Below are 21,162 nucleotides of genomic sequence, written 5' to 3'. Positions count from 1 at the left end.
ATTCCTGGAGGGGGATATCATGTACTGGATAAAAGACAGAAGTATAGCCAAGGAAGTCCTTGGTTCCAATGTCATTTCAACCCTAAATGCAAGAACAGGCTTTAGCCAAGACAGCATTTTTCAGTTTCATCATGTCCAAGTGTAATATGAAGATAGAACAATACTGACCTGCTTTACAGAGTTATATTTTCTCCAGAAGAAATGATCTCAAGAAGATCAGCTGTAATTCCAGGAGAACTCTAGGCCCAACTTGGGGGTTCACACTTGGGGGTTGGCAACCCTAGCCGTGAGCTTGGACAGACACATGGAGGCTGTTGGTATTGTCCTACTCCTTGATCTATCACCTGAACGTCTGTGGGGTGTTATGACGGCCCCAGAGGCAAGATTTTCCCTCTGTTTTTCTTTCACTTTTGTGACTGAGCTGCCCTAGTTATCTGTTTTCTTCTTTCCTGAGGAATTCTGGCTGTCCCACCCTGTCACAGTATACTATTTTGGCTGTTTGCTCAGCCCAGGAACCTGAGGGAAGGAATGGGAGCCCCCTTTAACTTATACAGCTTAAATGGCACTTGAGACATTTTTATATTCCAAATTAACAAAATATTTTATTCAACATAGGGGGGAAAGGTCAGGTGAAATCAGGGGTAAAATTTCTGAAGTAACTCAATATAGATAACTCTGAGGTAAAATCAGTACATGCATAGACTTTAGTTCTTATATTTCAGGCTAATGAGAGTTTCTTCAGCTTTTCACAGTGACTCAAATCTTTATGTTGAGAGGCTTTTGTTCTGGTGTTTCCCCCAAATACTCCAATACACTTTCTTTGAGTATTCTCTGACTCTTGGTTTCCATAAGGCTGGCACATTCTTTCCAGTACTAAACCACCTTCTCTTGAAACACCACTATTTGTCTTGAGTTTTTAACTGACTCTTAAGGTCTCCAGAGGCAGTTTCTAACCACACCAGACCAGGGGTCTCTGCAGTCTTCAGAGCTAACTCCTTGTTTGACTGGGTAGGGAATTTTTTTTCTTTCTCTGGAAGATCTATCCCCTTTCTTTGGCCTGACTGGGAGTCTTTGCCTACTTCCAAAACTTCCTTGCCAACTTTCTCCCAGTTCTCCTGTTTGTTTTAAACAGCTCTCAGTCAGGGCTGAATTCAGAAACTGTCAGTACTCGACTCTTCTTGCCTAGAGTTGAACTCAGACTCAATTCAGTCAAGGCAGAAATCTGACTGGATCTCTCCTCAGCATGCAGCTCTCTCCAGACTTTCTCTGCTCAGCTGATGCTAACCAATCAGATCTCTTGGAACAGCCTGTCACTCAAGGCTTTCTGGCTTCTGTGAAGAATTAACCCTTCACAGTCCTTTATCTATTTACACAGCACTTCTAAACTGCAGTAGTGTTTAGAATGCGAGGGCTGGAAGACATAAGGTCAACCCTTACATAGCCATGCAATTCACTGGGTGATCTTGGGCCAATCACTGTCTCCTCCTCTCAGCTCTCACATAGTTGTTAGGAGGATTAAACGGTGGAGAGGAGAACTTCGTGTTCTACCATGAATTCCTTGAACCAAGGGATAAAGAGGGTGCGAAAAACAGGCCAGAGAGAAGTCCCATTGGTGTGGCTGAGGGGCATTTGCCAGCACGTGACAGACAGGCCTAAATATGTCAACTATTCCTGATAAGACCATCAAAGACAGACTTACAGTTCAGTTAATTCTGTTTGTTTAACATACAAAGGCTCTAGATCCTTTAGGAAGGCTTGCTATCAAAGAGCTTGGGTTTGGGGGCCCTTCCCGCTCACTAATGCTCAGGTCGGATCCTGGGCCAGCACCATTCATGAAGGCATCTCATTGGATGCTTTTTAGTTAAACTTCAACTTTCTAAGCCTCTAGGCGACTGCAGCGGCCTACAGAGACTTGCTGGGACCTGGCGAGGAAGCTTTGTAGAGGCCCATAAGCCATTGATTTAGATCAACTGTTGCTCATTTGAAATGTTGTCATGCAACATTTTCAGACTTTGGTCTCATCCTTGAAAGCCCCAGCCCATAAAGTCCTATGATTAGGTAAAGAATCTTAGCTTTCATCTATTTTCCAGTCCTTGCAGCTGAAAGGAAGCCTATTGACAGTCAAAAGAAATCTCATGATTTGAAAGCCAGCCCTGGGATCTTCAAATGCCTGGATGTGACCATAATGTAATATATCTACATCCTGCTGATCTCTGTGGAATGAGCCTAAATTGTTGATCTGTGTGCTTTAGATGAACATTAAGACCAATTTAAGTACCTCCCAATTCTCAAAATTTAGATTTTTGGATTCAGCTGCAAATTGGGAGCTTCTTGTTTGAAAGATGGAGATCATGTACTGACAAAACTAAAATTCTATTACGAGTGTTGGCCAGCAAAGATCAACTGTGAAACTCAAGTTTTAAAAATTAAATTATTGCAGTGATTTTGAATATTCATTCATGATTCAAAAATTGTGTGAACGATGCAGCATTAGAGCTGCAAACTCTCTCAGGTCCTCTTCTGTGTAAAGAAAAATAGTTTTCTTCTTCTTCAGTAGAGCTGCCTAATCTCATGTGGGTTCACGCTTCCAATACTGTACTATTCATATGAGTATAGGGTCCTGGAGATTTTGAGGTTGGGGCTTGGGGAGGGAGAGACTTTAATGGGGTGTAATGCCATAGAGTCCACCTTCCAAAGTGGCCATTTTCTCAAGGGAAACTCAAGGCTTCGGCCGGGAGGGTGGGGTAAAAATCTAATAAGTCAAATCAATCTCCTGGAGATCAGTTGTAATAGCAGGATATCTCCAGCTACTACCTGTAGGTTGGCAACCTAATTTACACATGAGCCATTTTCCTCAGGTGGCAAATTCTCAACAGTCTCTTTACACTTAATCATTCTTTTCTAAAAGCGCCTCCCAGGTGGTTAATTGGAGATACAGAGAATTCTTCATGGCTATGGGTTAGATGGTCCCATTCTGCTCACCCGAGTGCAAATCCTTCCTCCAGTGCAAACAGCCTTCAAGGTGTCTTGCACCAGAGGAAGGTTCTGCACTGAGCTGTGTTGAACGGTACAATCCAGCTCACAATTTCCATCTAGTTTATGAGGACGTGTTTATATGAATGAGAAACCAAGTCATATTACAAGGATTTGTCACCTAATGGTGGTATTTCTATTTAAAAATAAACACATCCTAAATTGGTAGACCTTTCTGCTTTTGTAAAGCATTTTAAAGAATGGTGTTCAGCTGCCTCACTATGAGGTGCTAAAACTTGTGATACTGTGCCTTAAGGTATGAGAAAAACCCATATCAGATTGTTAATGTGAAAAACAGATCACAGCCTGAACAGTTTGAAAGGAAACTCCATCGGTTCCTTTCCCCACCTTTCTAAGAGACCATATTAATCATGAGAGCCGGAGACTGTTTTTGACTTATGTCCAGCACAAAATGCACCCAAAAAGAAAGGAGAAACACACCTTGGAGTTTCCATGGCAGGTGTTGGCACTTAAGTCTGCATAGTGGTAAAAAAATGACATTTCATTCCCAGTACCATCAAACGAGACTGAATATCTGGGCTCATCCTGAAAGTACAAACATAAGGATTCCCTTGCTGGATCAGATGAACATTTATCTAGTCTAGCATCCCGGTATGGATTCTACGTTTATGGTGATGGATCTTTGCCTGTCTTTCCCATTCTACCAGCGACCCCCCCTCCCCAAGAAAAGTCAGTGTTATCTTAGTGTTAACCAGTGTTTGTGGGGGGATTCTTGTGGACAAAATGCCATGAGAACGGGGGGGGGGGGGGGCTACAGTGAGGAGAATAAGGCAAAATTGCCGTCCATCCCTCTGTGCCAGTGGAAAGTGTACTTCATCATGCTTCCTTCACCAGCAGAAGAGACATGATGCCCACAAGGGTCTCTCTATTTCCAGCACTGGCTTTTCCAGGATCTTAGTGGTTGAGGGAAGACAAAGATCTGTCTGTATGAAACTTTGCACTCGTGGCTTGTAGGATCCACCCCAGTGCTTCCAATAGTGGCCAACCAGATGGAAGTTGTCATGCAGGCCATATAAGATTATGGCCTTTTCTTATTACTTGTCCCAACATCTCATTCAGAGATTCAGTGCACTTGAAAATGGAGTTTCTGTTTAGCTATCATAGCTAGGAACTGGTAACATATTATCCATGACTACATCTTTATGTCATGATATAGCCAATAATGATTAACTATCTGAGAATTAATGCTTTTATGGTATGTGGCAGGTGATCTTAAAGAAATACTAACAAGTGTTGAGGGAGGCCTAGAGACTAAGTAGTTGCCGGGTGTGGGGAGGATGATTCCGTCAACATTTCTAAAATTATGTTTTAAGGAGCTTCTGCAAACGTGGTACTGATAACACTAGACAAAGAAGGAAGACATGTCCAATGTGATCCTAGTGTTGTTCCAAGCTCAATGTTCTAGCTGCCACTATTATCATCCTGCTTGTAAATAGGATATATTAGCGAGCAGACCCAAGCTTAAAGCAAAATATGATTTGATACTTTCCTATACTATGTTGGCATTTTCCTTCATCATATAATACCACATTTCTACAGTATTTTTACACACTTTATAGGATGGTAGATGGTTAAACCTCTTAAGTTATGACTCGTATAAAGAAGACAGAAGTATATGTTTTGCTCACCCGCTGAAATCAATAGAACTTCAAGGCTCTTCACTGGCTGCATGTTTTTCCTGAGGTGGTCAAATTGCGTCTTGGGTGTACCACTATGGATTGCAGGGGGCAGCTCAGATGATGAAATGCTCCTCCATATATATATTTTTTTAATCCCCGAGTATCACCAGGAGAAGGGTTCTAGCCTTGCTTTCTCTCTGATGGTTAGTTTTCTCTGTATTCTTTGGAGTGTGGTAGAACATCTGTATAAACTTCCACCTGAGGTCTGTAGTGGCATAGCCCAGACACAATTCCATCACTTCAGTGAGGGTGAAACTAGACATGATGGGGGGCTGGCTATATCAACATGTGTTTTACTCATGTTCAACCATCATACGTAAAGAAGGACAGAGCTCTATTTTTAGTAGAAAAGAGTGCACCGGAAAAACCTTATCCCCTTCCTCACCTCACACTACTGTATGCTGCTGTTTGAAGGAATATTTTTGAGCTAGGCTTCCCCATCCATAAGGCAGGAAAGGAGCAGGATTCAGAACCTCTCTCAGCCCCTTGCTCTCTAAATAGACCCACCCCACCCCACTTGGCAGATGAACGGACAGATATGTGACTATCATGTAGAAACCCTCAGATCTAGGGTTTCCCTATGGAATTATAACTTGTCTCACAGTTCCCTCAGAATCTCAAAAAGGTTTCTATATAGAGGGATGGACTGAACCCATTAATTGTTTAATTGGTTGATATGGCTGAGAAAGAGTAACTACCAGGACAGAAAGTTTCTACAGCACAAGCTAGGAAAAAAGATCCAGGCATGGGCATGCTTGGTGCCTCGTGTGTTATCCCTCTGCTGGATTACACTCTTTCAGAAATTTTATTTTGCTTTCCTTCCAAGTGGGCAGTGCTTGATATTCCTTTCTGCCTAATTCCACAGGATTGGCTTGAACCTGGCAGCCCCATTTATCAAGGCTGTCCTGAGAATTTTGGCTCACTTTCCCTTATCATAACAAATTGTTTTAGAAATGCCATGCTTTCTGAGAGAGGGGAGAGGTTCCTCTCAAGCTCTGTTTAGAGCCAAAAGTGCTTTCCCAGGGCCTGAAGTGTGGCTCCTCCTTGGTAGAAGCGCTTTGCCAATCTGACAAGGTGCTTCACAAGCTACAGGAATGTTGATATTAAATTTCCTTCCTCTGTAAACAGAAGACTAGGATGGTATGACTGAAAGCCCATTCCCATCTGTAGCATAGGAGAAGAGGCTGGAGATGAAAGGACACAGAGTGATAAAAACAAAGTCCCACAGCCCAGAGAAGATGGAGATCTGACACACAATTTAGGAGAATTACACCAAGCAGGCCTTAACTAGGTGCAGCTCAGGATCCCCCTCTAGTGGCTCACAATGCTTCAGTTCATGCCAAGGTCCTTTGGCACCTAAAATACAACTTCTGAGAAGTGTCAACTGAATTGTTTTCTTTGTACCATACACACAGACCTGGGAATAAACTGGAGATATTCCAAAGAATCTCCAGTCTACTCCAAAGGATGACAGAGAGGCACCTCTGTAAACACCTGCTTAGATCTATCTGGGTATAACCATGACAGATTAAAGGCAGCAGTTTATCAAAAACCCTCCCCATAACTCTCTGGAGCACACTGATCCCTGTCAGGCTGAGAGCAGAGAAAAACATCATTATATTCACAAAATCTGAGATTATAATCTGAAGAACTGAAGAGCAGCTATGCAGGATCAGACCAGTGGCCCATTTAACCCAGCATTTTGTTTCTCAGTGACCGAGGAGATGCCCACAGAAGTCTTACAAACAGGTCAGTGAAACCAAGTCCTTTCCTTACACAATTTTTTTTTTTTGGTATTTTGGGTTTCTTAAAAAATATGTGCATGTGCATGTGTGTGTGTGTGTGTGCGCGCGCGCACCTGGAAGTCATGGTGACCTCTGGTGACTGACCACTACTGGGGGCCTGGAGGATATTCAGAGAGATGGGGGAATAAAGCCTGCCCCCGCCTCTCGCCTCTGGTACTTCAAGGAGGTCTCACATCCAAGTACTTGCCATTACCCTGCTTAGCTTTTGAGATCTGAAAAGATTGGGCTCGCCTGGGCTATTCAACTCAGGGCCTTACACAATTTTAAAATGTTGTACTGATGGCCAATGTTCCCTCTAAGCCATGGAGTCTTGTGAGCAAAAATTCCACTTTGTGAGCAACTGGCATCAAAGTTGTGAGCGGCGACCTGGCTACTGCATAAACTAGTTTACTCTGGAGCCCTCCTTCATGAGCTAAGACAAAAATGTGTGATCCGGAGGCTAAAAAACTGTGAGCTAGCTCACATTAACTCAGCTTAGAGGGAACACCGCTGATGGCATATGGATAATTGGAGAGAATTGTGCAGTGATTGGAGAGCACGTGATTCCCCCCCCCCAATAAGCAAAGTCTCATTAGAAGATCTTCCTCCTCCAGCTGCAGAATCCAAGGCACCCCCCTGCGTGCAGATATCTAAATACACACATCGGGGGCACCTAGGGGGCAAAGAGATTTTCCTGCACATTTGGGGCAATCCCCAGAAGTGCAGAAAAATCTGAAATCTATAGGGGGGATACTTTAATCCCCCAAAAAGTAAAAGAGCGTTCCCTGCGCATGCGCAGAGAACGCTCTGTGAACTGCCTCGCCGCCACCGCTGGGGGGGGAGGAGGGAGAAAGCTTGGAGGGGCCGACGCCTGGGAGCCACGCAGGCCTCACAATTGGTGCCAGGAGGGTGGGGGAGAAGGCTTGGCGGGTCCGGTGGGAGCTGCATGGGCCTCACCATTGGTGCGGGGGGGGGAGGCTTAGCAGGCCCGGTGGCTGGGAGCCACACGGGCCTCGCCATAGGTGCGAGGGGGGGGGAGGCTTATCTGCGGTTGCTTCCTCCTCCTCCTCCGCATGGAGCTCCTCTCCCCCTTCCCGTGAGTATCGCGGGTCCCCCTTCTTGTCCCTTTCTAAAACAGGTAAACACAGTATTTCCCCAAACAGAAACATTGTATGTGGCCATGAATTCCATTCCCCCCCCCAAAAAAGGCAACAATAGTGTAATAACTTTTTATTTAGATCAACAAAAATCTTAGGCCACCAGCTTTCAAAATTCCCCAGAAGTCTTCACCAGGGTTGGCTGTTTATAAAAAAGAGTAAGTGTAGAGAGAGGAAGAAAGTGGTTTCAAACGCCAGCTTTGTGAATATAAAGACTATCATAGTTTCCCACTGTTCTGTTCCAGATAGCCCCCAAGAGGTTCCTGGAGTTCTGAGGAACTCGAAAACTGCACTCACTGTTTTGAGTGGTCCTAGTAAAAATCATTGCCCTAACCCTGGGTAGCCCAGGCTAGCCTGATCTCATCAGATTTCAGAAGCTAAGCAGGATCAGCCCTGGTCAGTATTTGGATGATACCAAGAAATACCGGGGTCATTAGATGAAGGCAGGCGATCGCAAACATCTGAACATCTCTTGGCTTGAAAACCCTACAGGGTCACCATAAATCATCTGTGACTTGAGGGGGGGGGGAGAGTAAAAACCATTGCTTCTGAAATACCTCAGCAGCAGAAAAGGGAGATTTTGAAAAGCACCATTAGAAACCCATAAATCTCGGAGGGGATGTGGATGCCACTTGTCACCTATTGTTCTGACTCAGGCCAGGAGCCGTTCAGACCTTTTGCTGCCTGAATAAGCATTTCCTTTCCAAGTTGTTCAGATACTTATGGGAAAGAATAAATGTCAAGAGGTCCCATAATGGCTAGATTTAGAGCTGCCTGTCACTTTCTGGGAGGGGCATGGGGGCAGTATCTCTGACTTTTGCATTGTAACAACATGCGGCCACAGAAGGGCTCAAAGCTCCATCAGTGGGGGCACACTGCTGCCAATTTTCAAAATAAACAATTTTGCCTGAGGATGGAGGCCAGATCAGACAGATGAAGTAGGGGGGCGGAGTTCCACCACTTTAGGTAGGCCTGGAATGGAGTTAGCATTGTCAACCTCTAGGTGGGCCCGGCGTTGTTCTGGAATTACAGACTACACAGATCAGCTCCCCTGGAGGAAAATGCAGGTTTGGAGGCACCTGGTATTTCCCAAGCCACGGCTGGCAACCCTAGGTGCTTTCCGGCAGACATGGGGGCAGAGCCTTCCTCCATCTTAAAGTGGTTCTTCCTCCAATGCAAAAGCCAGTTATGCTGGAGTGAATCACACGAAGGGTCCATCTGGTTCAGCATCCTGTTTCACACAGGGGCCAACCAGGGCCAGGCGGTGTTTATGTTTTTACTCTTGGGATACAAGTGCCCCCTAAAACAGCTGCTGCAACTCCCAGGACAGGGTTACTCATGAGAGGCAGAGTGTGCACAAATGGCTTTGAAGTGATAATCGCTTTCTACAAGGAGCTCAGGTTGATGAGGTCCAGGTTAGAAAGAAGTCCGGCGACTGTGCTGCTGAGCATCCCTACTCCATTATACCCTGACAATCGAGGGGGCTGGTGATTTTTCTGCCTGGCTTCATGACATTTGCCGTTTGCCCCACACACTGTTGCACACAGACACACACGCAGCCACCACAGCACAACCAAGCTCTTCCCCTGACTGGCCATGTGCCATCAGCTCTAAGCTCCACTCATTCCTCACAAGACTCTGCCTCCTGATCTGCCGGCTTGATGTGTGCCTGTGTGCTCCCTACCTACATCTTATCTGGGGAGAAGGGAACAAACTCCAATTTGCCCTGGCATTTGCCTGTTGCTGTCACAGCAAATTGGAACTGGATCCAAAGCTTCCCATACTCCAGAAACTTCAGTTGCGCTCTGGGCATCATAGGGAGGAGCAAGACTAGTGCACAAGCATGGTGACAAAGCTGTGTTCATGCACCTCCGTCACAAACCTGTTTGCCTGTGATGTCTGAATGCAGCCTCAGACCCCCGTGCCAGTGGAAAACTAACTTTTAGTCTGTTGAATTATGACATGACGCTGTTAAAACTACAGTTGAGAATCTGCCTGTTTTCAGGGAATGACTAACCAATCTAGGAATGCTTATGCTCCTGCCTGGACAACGGATGACCTGCCAAGTTAAATGTAGTGCACCGGCCGCACAGTGTGGCTGCCAAGTGCTTGACAACCCCGCTCCCTCGCTTTGGCAGTCACACATTGGGCCATCATGTCCAGTGGGCTGCATTTGGCTTTCAGCTTGGCAAGCCTGAGTTATATACAACCTTGGAAAGTTTTTTTATCCCTTTTTTCCATCATACCCATCAAGATGAGATCTGATCTATGGGAGCCTCAGAAAATGAAGGCCTATGCACAAGCTCAGTTCCTGGGCCAGCCTTCCCAGAATCAGCTTTGCAAACTATTCCAGTCTCAGCTTCTGTCTGGCATGGCTGTGTCTGAATTGCTTCCAAAAATGCACTGCTTATCAACCCAGGCCTGGACATTATGTATATTCTGTCTCCTTATTCCAGCATGTAGCACAAACAGCTCTCTGTTCGAGTATGATAAATCCCAGGCGTCCCTAGCAGCGTGTGCCGCATATAAATCCTGAACAAACCAGAGAGCAAGGACACCACTTTCCTCTTCCCTCCTCTCTATGTGCCCCATTCCAAATCTCACTTAAGTCTCTCTCTCTCTCTCTCTCTCTCTCTCTCTCTCTCTCTCAGCAGTTTGTATTTTTATGGATGATTCATGTTGGAGGATAATAAGCAGAAAAAATTGACCAAATTTATCTTTTGTGGTACAAAGGCCAAATTAGGTACGTGAAATATATTCGGCCTGCCCGCCTACACCTTTATGAGTCTTCTTTTGCTCATCATGTAACCTTGGACTGGCCTCTTTCTCTGTCTGTCTCAGCTTAGCCTACCTCACAGGATTGTTGTGAGGATCAAATGGAGGAAGAGAGAATGATGTATAGCTCCCTGAGCTCCTTGGAGAAGGGCGGTGTTAAAATGTACTGAATCAATCCATCAGATGTAATTGTTCCACAGTTCTGAATGAGTTGATATTCCTGGGGGGCAGGATGAGAGGGCTCTGAAGAACTGGGCTCCTCTTTCTAATATCTTCAGTATGAGCAAATCAGCAATGCACGTGGGAAGCAGAAATCTGATACTGCGTCAGATACCCAGAGAGCAATTTGTGGAGGATCCCCTCCCCAAGGCCATATCTCAATCCACACACACCCCAGTTCCCACATTTTCTCTTTCTCCCTCCCTCTGTCTAGTTTCCAGTGGCCAAGTGTCTCTTTCACTCATATGTACTTGCAGAGCTTGAGTCATGGGTCTCATCCGGGGGTGGTGGTGGTGGTGGTGGTAAACTGCCCATTCCTGAAAAACATGCACAGGCTTGGTACAGATGATTCCCCAAAACAACACACTATACTAACCATAACTTGCTGTGACATCTAGATCTGCCAACTATGGCCAGTGCTTCCCCTCCAAATGGGAATCAGGAGCCATGGTTTGAAGTGGGTCTGGTAAATACAAGGTACCTCTCCTTTACAGAAGATTATCTGAACTGAGCCACTGAGACCTATTAAGTTCCTTTGTAACTATCTGATTCCCATGGGAGCCAAAAGCATCGGTTTGTTTGCTATAGTCAAGACTGGCCAAACGTCAGCAGATAATGACATTGGACAGTAAGCAGCTACACTGACTACTAAACGTCAGTGACCTGTTTTTCAACTCTGCATTTAATAATGAAAATACTATGCACAGCAGGGGTGAAAATTACACACTTCTTACTTGCAGTAGTGGAAAGAGCCATCAAGTACCAAACAACTCATGGCAACCCTCATTGAGTTTCCACGGCAAGGGATGAGCACAGATGATTTGCCATTGCACCCCAGGCCTTCCTTGGCGGTCTCCCATCCAAGTACTAATCAGGGCTGACCCTGCTGAGCTCTGGAGAGCGACAAGTCAGGTCTTCCTTACTGTCTCTTTTAAAATAGGGGCTTGAGGCAGAAAATGGAAGGTACCACTGCAGCCAGTTTATTACTGATATTCTGTACTGGCCTGCACCAGTTTACTTTCACCCAGGGTGCTTAGACATTCATAAGTGTGAGCTGTGGACAATGGAGCACTGGTTTGAATCTCATCCCAGCCATGTACTAACTGGGTGGCTTCAAGCTCTCTACCCACCCACCCCCATCTACCATATGTGAATGGCAGTGGCACTGGCCTGTCTTACAGGGCTGCTGTACAATTTGGTGGTCTCTGTTAATATGTTGCTGGATGAAACCCACCGCATCTTTGCCAAATAAACAAAACAAAGTGTGTTTACATATCAGAAATGTAATGCCTTCATAGAAATATTCCCTCCTCCCCATGATGTCAAACAAAAGTCAAAGCGGACACCCAGGCAGGAGGGTGGAGGAGGAAGAGGAGGAGGAAATCAACAAAAGGCTAAGATAGTAATTCCCAGTCTTCTGAAACCTATTTTTCTGAGTAAAAATTGGAGAACGCACCTTATTGTGACACCACAAAAAGTTTACAGTGTCTAACACGTAATTCCTTGCCTTCAGATCACTTTCCTCTGTTTATGCATGTTACTGTTCTGGATGTGCCTGTGACAGGAAAAAAGCAAATACAGAGCAGTGACTCATGGAGAGCCACAACATGCAGCTTTCTCAGAAAGCAGAGAATGAACCTCTGGATTGGTATAGATTGGACGTTTGAAGCATACCCAGAGCAGAGGAGGAGAATTATCCACTTTTCATTCCCAGAAGGGGCTGATTAGAAAGTGAGACAGACTATAAATAACAAAAATTAAATAAGTTCGATAAATAAAGGAAGCAAGGCCAGAACAGTGAATTATGAAGAGACACAGTAGGCAGTTTTCTCTGTTGGTAAACTTACAGCAGTACTCCCACACAATGTTGAGATTACTAGTGCTAATTAATTGACTAATGTATGGCATTGTGTGTGTAGAATAGGCAGGAGATCTTAAGATTGTCTGGCAGCAACAAGTTCTGTTTCTAGCGTTATGCTAGTGGCAAGCTGGATTTGTTTTTAGAGGCTGAGGGAACTCTGAAGGAACTGTGACTGACCCAACGTCACCCGGCTGGCTTCATGTAAAAGAGTGGGAAATCAAACCCGGTTCTTCCAGATTAGAGTCTGCTGTTCTTAACCACTACACCAAACTGGCTCTCTCATTACTAGTGCTGTAGTATAGACTGGAATGAGGCTTCCCTCTAGTGGCCACTTCTGAAGGCTAACAGGGAGATGTGTGCTCCATGCACTAAGGTTCTGTTCCTAGGCATACTTTCTTGGGAGTCAGCCCCATTGAACTGTGGGGTTTCCTGCCAAATAAACATGCACAGGATTAGGCTATTAACCCATTTACCAAGCATAGCTTCCCTTCATAATGTCTAATGAGAGACTCAGGCCTAGCCTCAGTGAGGCAGTAAATCTGCATCTGCGCATGGGCAAGTGGAATTCTTCAAAAGTCTCAATTCCTTTTTTTCTTCAAGGGAATCATTATACACTCCCCCCCCCCCATCCAAGACTACCCTCTCTCACTTAAGAACAAAAGATCTCTGCTGGAGAGGACCTAAGGCCTAGTCCAGCATCCTGTTTCTCATGCCTGCCAAGCAAATGCCTCTGGGTTGCCATATTCCAAGTCCTCAAATCCAGTCCCCTAAATCTGGGCAGCTGCATTTGCTTTTTTTGCTAATTTTACAAACCAAGTACATTATTGAGTCTGCTCCCAGCAATTACCACAATAGATTTGGCGGGACTGAGGGAAGCCTAATTTTCAGTTTGTTTCTATTTGGAATTGTTCCTACTTTCTTCTCAGATAACAGCAAGGCTTGTCAGAAGGCGTAGCAAGCATGTCAGTCATACCTGTGACTTTCCTTACTGGGCATAACACCAAAGGCTGGGCTTCTCTATCATTCAGTGGTTGGACAGAACACATTTGCCAGACGCTTCTGGATCTACAAGGGCTAGAGGTTTTTAAAAATGAAACTTGGAAATCTAGCCCAGCTAACAGTCCATGCAGACACAGGGTGGCACACTAGGGTTGCCAGCTCTGGATGAGGAAATACCTGGAGATTTTGGGGGTGGAGCCTGAGGGAGCCCAGAGTGGAGGGACCTCGGCAGGGTGCAATGCCCATAGAGTTTACCCTCCAAAGCATCCATTCTCTCTAGGGGAATTTAAACCTCTTGTCATCTGGAGATCTGTTGTAATAGTGGAACAACTCCAGGCCCCACCTGGAGGTTGGCAACCCTGTGGCACAACCACAATCTGGCCAAAACCCAGACAACGAAGGCTTGTGGCAACTGAGCTGGCCAAGCCCTTTAGGGATGTGTGTGTGTGTGTGTGTGTGTGGAGGGAGTCTTTCTATTGTGTTGTGCGAAGAGCATACCAGTGGATACTTCCATGGTTAACTGTAAAACATGGGTTAATCAAAGAAAATATCTACAATATCCAGGGAAAATTTAAGAATGTGCAAAGAAACACACACACACACACACACACACACACTTTTATCTACTGCTTCATGTGGGCTTTCCAGAGGTTCATAGCAGATTTATAGCAGATTAGCTGAAACTGAAAGCATATGAAACAGCTGGTCTGCTATAATCCCATAAGTGTTAGAAGATATGAAGCTGCCTTCTACTGAGTCAAGCCATTTGTTTATCAAGGTGAGTACTGTCTACCCTTGAATTGCAGCAGCTCTGCAAGGAGGGGTCTTTCACATTACTTATTACCGAAACTGTTTGACTGGAGATGCCCAGGACTGAACCTGGCACCGTCTGCACGTTCTATCACTAAGTCACAACAGCGCTGTAAACTACTGGAAAGTTGTCCATACAGCAAATATTGAAAATACAGTAATACATAGCACAGTCCACTTGGAGTAGTCTGCAATTCTACAAAATATTTCAATAAAATACATTTTTTTCTGATGTTTTTGATTTCTCTCTTTGTCTTTCTCTCTTGAACCTACAGAGTTTTTTGAAGATTATTCTGAAGGTCGTGAATGCGTCAACTGTGGGGCCATGTCGACCCCGCTGTGGAGGAGAGACGGCACTGGCCACTATCTGTGCAGTACCTGTGGGCTCTACCACGAAATGAATGGCATTAACCGACCACTAATCAAGCCCCAGAGAAGGCTGGTAAGGAAAGGCCTGCATGTGACTGGGCTGTGGTGGACACTCCTACTGCGTTCACACTTTGTCATCTCAACCCCCCCCCCATTATGATTAATAAGTAACAAAAGCAGAACACATTGGCTTGGATCTACCAGAGCATTTCTATGGAAGGAAGGATTTCTGCTTGCAGCTGTGGGGTGGTGGTGAGAAAGTAATACTTCTGAAAGAGAATCAGCTTCCACCTGATTGCGCAATTCAGGCAGGATAGCCAAGCCCACAAGGGTTTAACCACCATTTCAAGGGAAGGGATGCACATCTGTCCCTTTGCAGATGTGAACCCCACTTGTGTAAGAGCTCCACATGTGCATTGGAATGTACAGAGGGGTGAACATGAAGGAACAGATATTTGTTTATCTGCTGTGCTTATATGTCACTTTTCTACCTATATGGGTCTCAAAAGTGGTAGATACAAGGGGCTGAATGAAATCCTTCCTCTGTGGAAAAGCTTCAGTGGAGTCCAGCTACTATGGAGAACCAGCTAATACATTTGCTCCATTTATAAGGATCACAAAATTTATTTTTTAAACTTGGAGCCCATACATTTCTATTTATAAGTCATGTTCAGTTTCTTGGAGTGTTCCCCAAAAGCAGTAAGAAGTCAAATAATACCCAGATTTTGTGTCAAATAAATCTAAATTCCACAACATCTATTTATTGTTATTATTGTTATTCTTATTATATGATCAGTGGTCCTGGTATTTTACAGAATAATATAAGCAAAAAGGGCACTCTGTGCCCCATGAAAGTCTACCATGTATTTCAACAGAGGGTGAGACCACTGAAGGATGGAGAATAGGACATGTAGGTGTTTTGGGAGGGTGTTCTGAGTATCAGAGTCAGTGACATTCTGTTTCCAGGATCTGGACAAGGACGGGGGAGAGAGGGAAGAAACCAGTGATAGTTCCGCAGTTACCGACAAAGCCAAGGTATGGATAGCCATGAAGAAGAATGCAGGATCTATGAAGAGCAATAAAGCACAATCCCTTTAACACTGGAAATCTAGCTTTACCACCATCTTTTGCTTCTCACTTGTTCTTCTTTGGACTTTTTTTTTTACAGTCGGCTTCCCGTAGGGTTGGGCTCGCGTGTGCCAACTGCCATACAAATACGACCACACTGTGGCGCCGGAATGCTGAAGGCGAGCCAGTCTGCAATGCCTGTGGCTTGTACATGAAGCTTCATGGGGTAAGAGCAGCAAAACAAAGCAGTGACTTTCCTCTCCTGTCCTCTCTTCAGAACCCGTCCCTCTGCTCAGCACTTTCTGTGGGAACCAGTTCCTTGTGGCCATTGAGTCCAAGGAAAATGGTGAGAGTGGCAAAAGATCAGAGAGTGAGGGATCGCCAGCGATCCTTACACCTTATCTGCAAGGCTGATAGCTGGCTGCAAAATCTCTGTCATGCCAAAAGGGTAAAGAGCATAATCCTTGAACACGGGAAGCTGCCTTTTAAAAAGGCAAACATCCATGTAGCTCAGTATTATCTGCACTGACTAGCAGTACCTCGCTATTGTCTAAAAGAGGAAATGGCCTTTTTAAGGTGCCATGTTTACTCCCTGCGATCTTTTAAATGGAGATCCCAGGAAATGTACTTGGGACTTTCTGCACAAAAGAAGGTGCCATGGTTTATTGGGGAAAAGGAGGACAAAATTCTGGGGCCTCATGGAGCTGGGCAAAACATGTGATAAAAACTAAATTTTGTCATGTGTATTTCTGGTTGGGTCTGTGAAATATACTGGGTTCAGATGCGTTCAAGTGATAAGCTCATAGTTTATTAGTGATTCAGCAAGAGAAAGAAGGCTGAGAAACCCCTGGCCGAAGCCAGGTATTTATGCCTGAAAAAGGTTACACACAAAACACACCCCACTCCCAACTATAGGCTATTTACACTATACTGTTTCCCAATTGGGTAACTCTAGGATCCCTGTCACCCTACTGGTCCATTCTAGGATCCTAGCAAGCTATTGTTATGCAACCCCAAGCTAAGTTCTTTTGCAAGTACAGTTCAGGCTCAAGAGATAACACCCCTCCCCCGAGGTCACTGGGACAGAGTCGGATGGTCCCGCCAGGGAACTGGTGGGCAGTGGCAGCGTAGGTGATATCTGGGGCTGCCTGTGACAGCTGACTCCAGCGTTCTGTCTGCACTTTCAGATGGCAGCTTGCTGGCTATTGGTTGTTCGCTGGCTGTGGGCAGGTCCCTCTCTGCCTCAAGTTCCAGGGGGCTTGGCAGCTCCTCCTCGCTGTCCTGTGGGAGTGTTGCGAGCAGACTCAGTTCTGCTGGAAGGAGCCGGCAGCAGAGCTGGTCAATGTGCCCTGTTACTCTGATAACCCTGGCAGGAACCCATGCTGGGCCTCTGGTGAAATTCCGGGTGTAGACGGGGTCGCTGGGGAAGAATCCACAGGGCACTGTTTGACTCTCGGGGGCTGGGCTGTGTTCCGGAGTGCGATCTGGGTGTAGACGGTCTAGCCGGGTTGTGCGGCGTTGGCCCATGAGGAGTTCCGCGGGGCTACGGCCGGTGGAGGCATTCGGGGTTATTCAGTGGCTGAAGAGGAAGGCCACTAGTCGGTGGTCCCAGTCTCCTTGGACAATCCGGCAGAGAGACTCCTTCATTGTCCTCACCATCTGATCTGCCTGTCCATTGATTGCGGGGTGGAAGGGAGGAGTTTAAAGGGGATTCTTTGTCCCATGGTGGATCTTGGAAGTTTGTTTTTTGAGGGGGATTTCTGGACCTGCCATATAGAGCTGTTCTGTATTGCATATTCCTAGGTCCCACGGCCCTTAGAGATGAGAAAAGAGGGGATCCAAACCAGGAAGCGTAAGCCAAAAAATGTAAAGAAATACAAGACATCAGCAGGGGTGGAAGGGAGGAGTTTAAAGGGGATTCTTTGTCCCATGGTGGATCTTGGAAGTTTTTTTGGGGGGGGGGGATTTCTGGACCTGCCCTATAGAGCTGTTCTGTATTGCATGTTCCTAGGTCCCAAGGCCCTTAGCGATGAGAAAAGAGGGGATCCAAACCAGGAAGCGTAAGCCAAAAAATGTAAACAAATCCAAGACATCAGCAGGTGAGTATTTTTTTTTAATTAAAAATGGTTCTGTAACCAGTACAGTATTCATAGGTCAGTAATCATGACAACTCAGTCTGTGTTGTAGACAGAGTTGTCAACAGGCCTGGAGAAAAACTGTCCTGCCCCTTCAATAGATGCTTAATGTGGGGAAGTGAGCAGCTGAAGCTTTTCAGGGCTTGGACTTTTTTTTTTTTTTAACCAAGACTGTTTGCAACTATAGGCACTTCTGCTATTTAGAGGTAGGTGCCCCAGTGTTTGTTTATAGATTTTTTACATGGACATGGGTGGTGGTGGTGGGGAGACGAGGAAAGGTTTTAATTACTTTTTAAAAAACGTACCAGTAGTCTAAACAATCTGTCTTGATTCTCAGTGTCTCAAGGCAAACTAGAAAATGGTTATGGTTAGAAGTAAATACATAAAATGATAGTGCGTTTTACACAGAGTGGGTTGATACAATCAATGGATGGGACATTCAGTAAACAATGCAGTAGGAATTAGGGTTGCAGAACCAACCAGAAGTCCAAAAACAGAGCTGCAGTAAAGCATAAGTATTAACATGACACATTAAATAACACAGTAGTATAGACCACAGTCCATAATAATTTTTCTAAGTAACTTTGTGAATTGTTTACTCTATTGCCTGCATAGAAAAGCCCTCTTGAATAATTCAGTTTTGCACAGAACAGAGTTTGAGTCCAGTGGCACCTTTAAGGCAAACAAAGTTTAATTCTGGGTATAAGCTTTCGTGTGTATGCACATCAGATATGGAAGCGTATACCCAGAATTCAACTTTGTTGGTCTTAAAGGTGCCACTGGACTCAAACTTTGCTCTGTTGCTTCAGACCAACACAGCTACCCACCTGAATCAGTTTTGCATAGTTTGTGGAAGGCCACGAGAGTGGGGACCTTCCTGACCTCCTCAAGCAGGCCATTCCACAATGCAGTGGCCAGAATGGAAGAGGCACGTGTATGAGTAGTTGTAGACTTTGCCCGTTTGCAGGTTGGCACCTGCAGAAGACTGATGAGCAAAGCTGTTGTGGCGGAACATTTAAAGAAATGCATATAAGAGAGTACCAGTGGAGGAAGGGCACCAAACATCCTTGTTGCCCTCTACATGGCACTGGGGTCCGCTCCAGGAGCTGCCTCTGATCTGAGTGGGCAATCGGTGGGGGGTCTGCTCTCTTTCCCTCCTTCCACTGAGTGGTGGGGAAGGATCAAGCTAGGGTTGCCAATGTCCAGATGGTATCTGGAGATTACAACTGATCTCCATGTGACAGATCAGTTCAACCAGATAAAATGGCTGCTTTGGAAGGCGAACACTATGGCACTGTACCCTGCTGAGCCCCCTCCCTCACCCCCCCAATCTCCTGGTATTTCCCAACCTTAGGTCGAGCTCTGCCCTCTTCCTCCTCACCTGGCCTGGGGTGGGGTGGGGAGGCTTCTCTCTGCTTAGTGGGAGGAGGATGAGCACTTTCCTGCCTCACTGTGGTCCAGTGGAGAGGCAGGTGGGAAGATGTTGTGCCCCACCTCGCCCAGCTGCCAGGGGATGAGGAGGGTAGGCACTATCTTCCTTCCTCCCCACAGCAGCTAAAGCAGTGAAATATGTACAACCAGCAATACAGTAAAATCATATGACAAAATTAGAGTACAGCTCACTAGAAGCACAGTTATTCATCAAAAGTAGCTATTAAATAAGCACATTTTTCAGCCAAGAGGCATACAATAATTAAAAGCTTTGCTTTCCCTCAAACAATTAAGAATTCATTCAGGTAGGCTGGGGCCCAGGAATGAACAGGAAATAACTAATTAAGCACCACACAGAATCAGAAACCAGTTTCAAAGGACGGAGACAAGGAAGACACTTGCAGGCCTAAAGCAGCTTCTGAACTATGCATTGACTTGATCTCTTTTCTCAAAGATGTTTATTTTTTTGTCTGATCACATTTTCAGGGCCAGCCAGTAATGGAAGCCTTACCTCAGCCATTAGTTCTGCCCCCTGCACCAGCACCACAACCACCACGGCTGCTGAAGAAATGCGCCCCATCAAGACAGAACCAGGGATTTCATCTCATTATGGGCACCTGAGCCCACTTTCCCAGGTGAGGAATGTGCGGTTGCTAGAAGAAAGGCTGAGGCTGCATGAGAGATTTTGGGTCAGATCTCCCTGGACACTGTTAATTAGCTACAGTTGCTCCACAAAGGAGCTCTAAGCAACATAACCCACTTTTAATTGTAACACCAATGCTGTGAAGTGGGTTAGGGCAGGGCAGGCTGAAACCTCAGACTTTCATCGCTTGATATGCAGTGCAAAGTGGTCATCCCTTGACTGTTCAGTGATCCCAAGTATGCACTCTCATGTGCTAGACCTTTATACACTTTGGTGGACTACAGGAATCCTAATGAGTGAGTGGTCTGAGGGAGAGCAGAGATCAAAAACGTGTCCAAAAGGATTATTTCTACACTCGGGGAACTATTTCTATACAGTTTAGCTGCCGAGGAACCTGCTACCCATACTTTGTAGGGTATGCAGAGGGACAACAAAATTGGTTGGGTCTAGTGATCACCTAGCACAAAATATATATCATGAAAAGCACCTATTTATATACTGTATTTGTATGAAATATTTACATGTCTTTTCTGATGTTCAACACAGTCCATAATTTTTTTTAAAAAAAGCAAAAGTACAAATGACATTACCCTGTAGAATGGGAGAAGAGGCAGTTGTGACTTCTTCCCTTATTTGTTCCATCCCTGAGTCCATTATCCACTCCTTCCCCTACCTGCTGTATGGAGCAGAACTCCAGGTGTGCAGTCCAGCAGGTGGGGAAGGTGGCAAGCAACTGTCCATATCCACCATGATCTACAAGTTGTCTTGTAGAAGAACCACTGACTGGCTAATGAATGTTCCTGGAACACAGTCTGAAAATCACTCAACTCATGGAATTTACAGTGTAATCCTAAACAGAGTTATTTGAAGATTGATCAGAGGGCCCTTTAGGTGTGGAAAGAGAGTCCTAAATCAGTGGGATCATTATGGAAGCCACCCTATTGTTTCCTACCTTTATGCTAATAATTTTCACTCTTTTCTCTTTCCACCAACAGCCATTCTCAGGCACTACAATGCCTGGGCACGGATCTGCTCTGCATCATGCCATCCCGGCCCTAAAACTTTCTCCCCAGGGCTACCAGCCAGGTATCAGCCAGTCTCCCCAGCCTAGCTCCAAGCAAGACTCCTGGAATACCCTGGTTTTAGGTGAAAGCCATGGAGATATCCTAACATCATAA

General features: G+C 45.4%; 1 protein-coding gene across 3 annotated transcripts in view; it reads left to right on the top strand.

Annotated features, from left to right (window-relative positions):
• GATA4 (GATA binding protein 4) overlaps positions 1-21,162 on the top strand; it is a 45,002-nt gene extending 23,840 nt beyond the window's left edge. For all 3 annotated transcript variants that reach the window (XM_015429751.1, XM_015429683.1, XM_015429609.1), the window contains 5 exons: positions 14,614-14,780; positions 15,876-16,001; positions 17,787-17,874; positions 19,828-19,976; positions 20,980-21,162. In XM_015429751.1, the coding sequence (XP_015285237.1) occupies positions 14,614-14,780; positions 15,876-16,001; positions 17,787-17,874; positions 19,828-19,976; positions 20,980-21,162 (713 nt within the window). The remainder of the gene's footprint in view (positions 1-14,613; positions 14,781-15,875; positions 16,002-17,786; positions 17,875-19,827; positions 19,977-20,979) is intronic.

Source organism: Gekko japonicus, unplaced genomic scaffold (assembly GCF_001447785.1).
Source record: "Gekko japonicus isolate JY-2015 unplaced genomic scaffold, Gekko_japonicus_V1.1 scaffold7, whole genome shotgun sequence".
Lineage (NCBI taxonomy): Eukaryota > Metazoa > Chordata > Lepidosauria > Squamata > Gekkonidae > Gekko > Gekko japonicus.
This window is presented reverse-complemented; position numbering and strand designations above follow the sequence as displayed.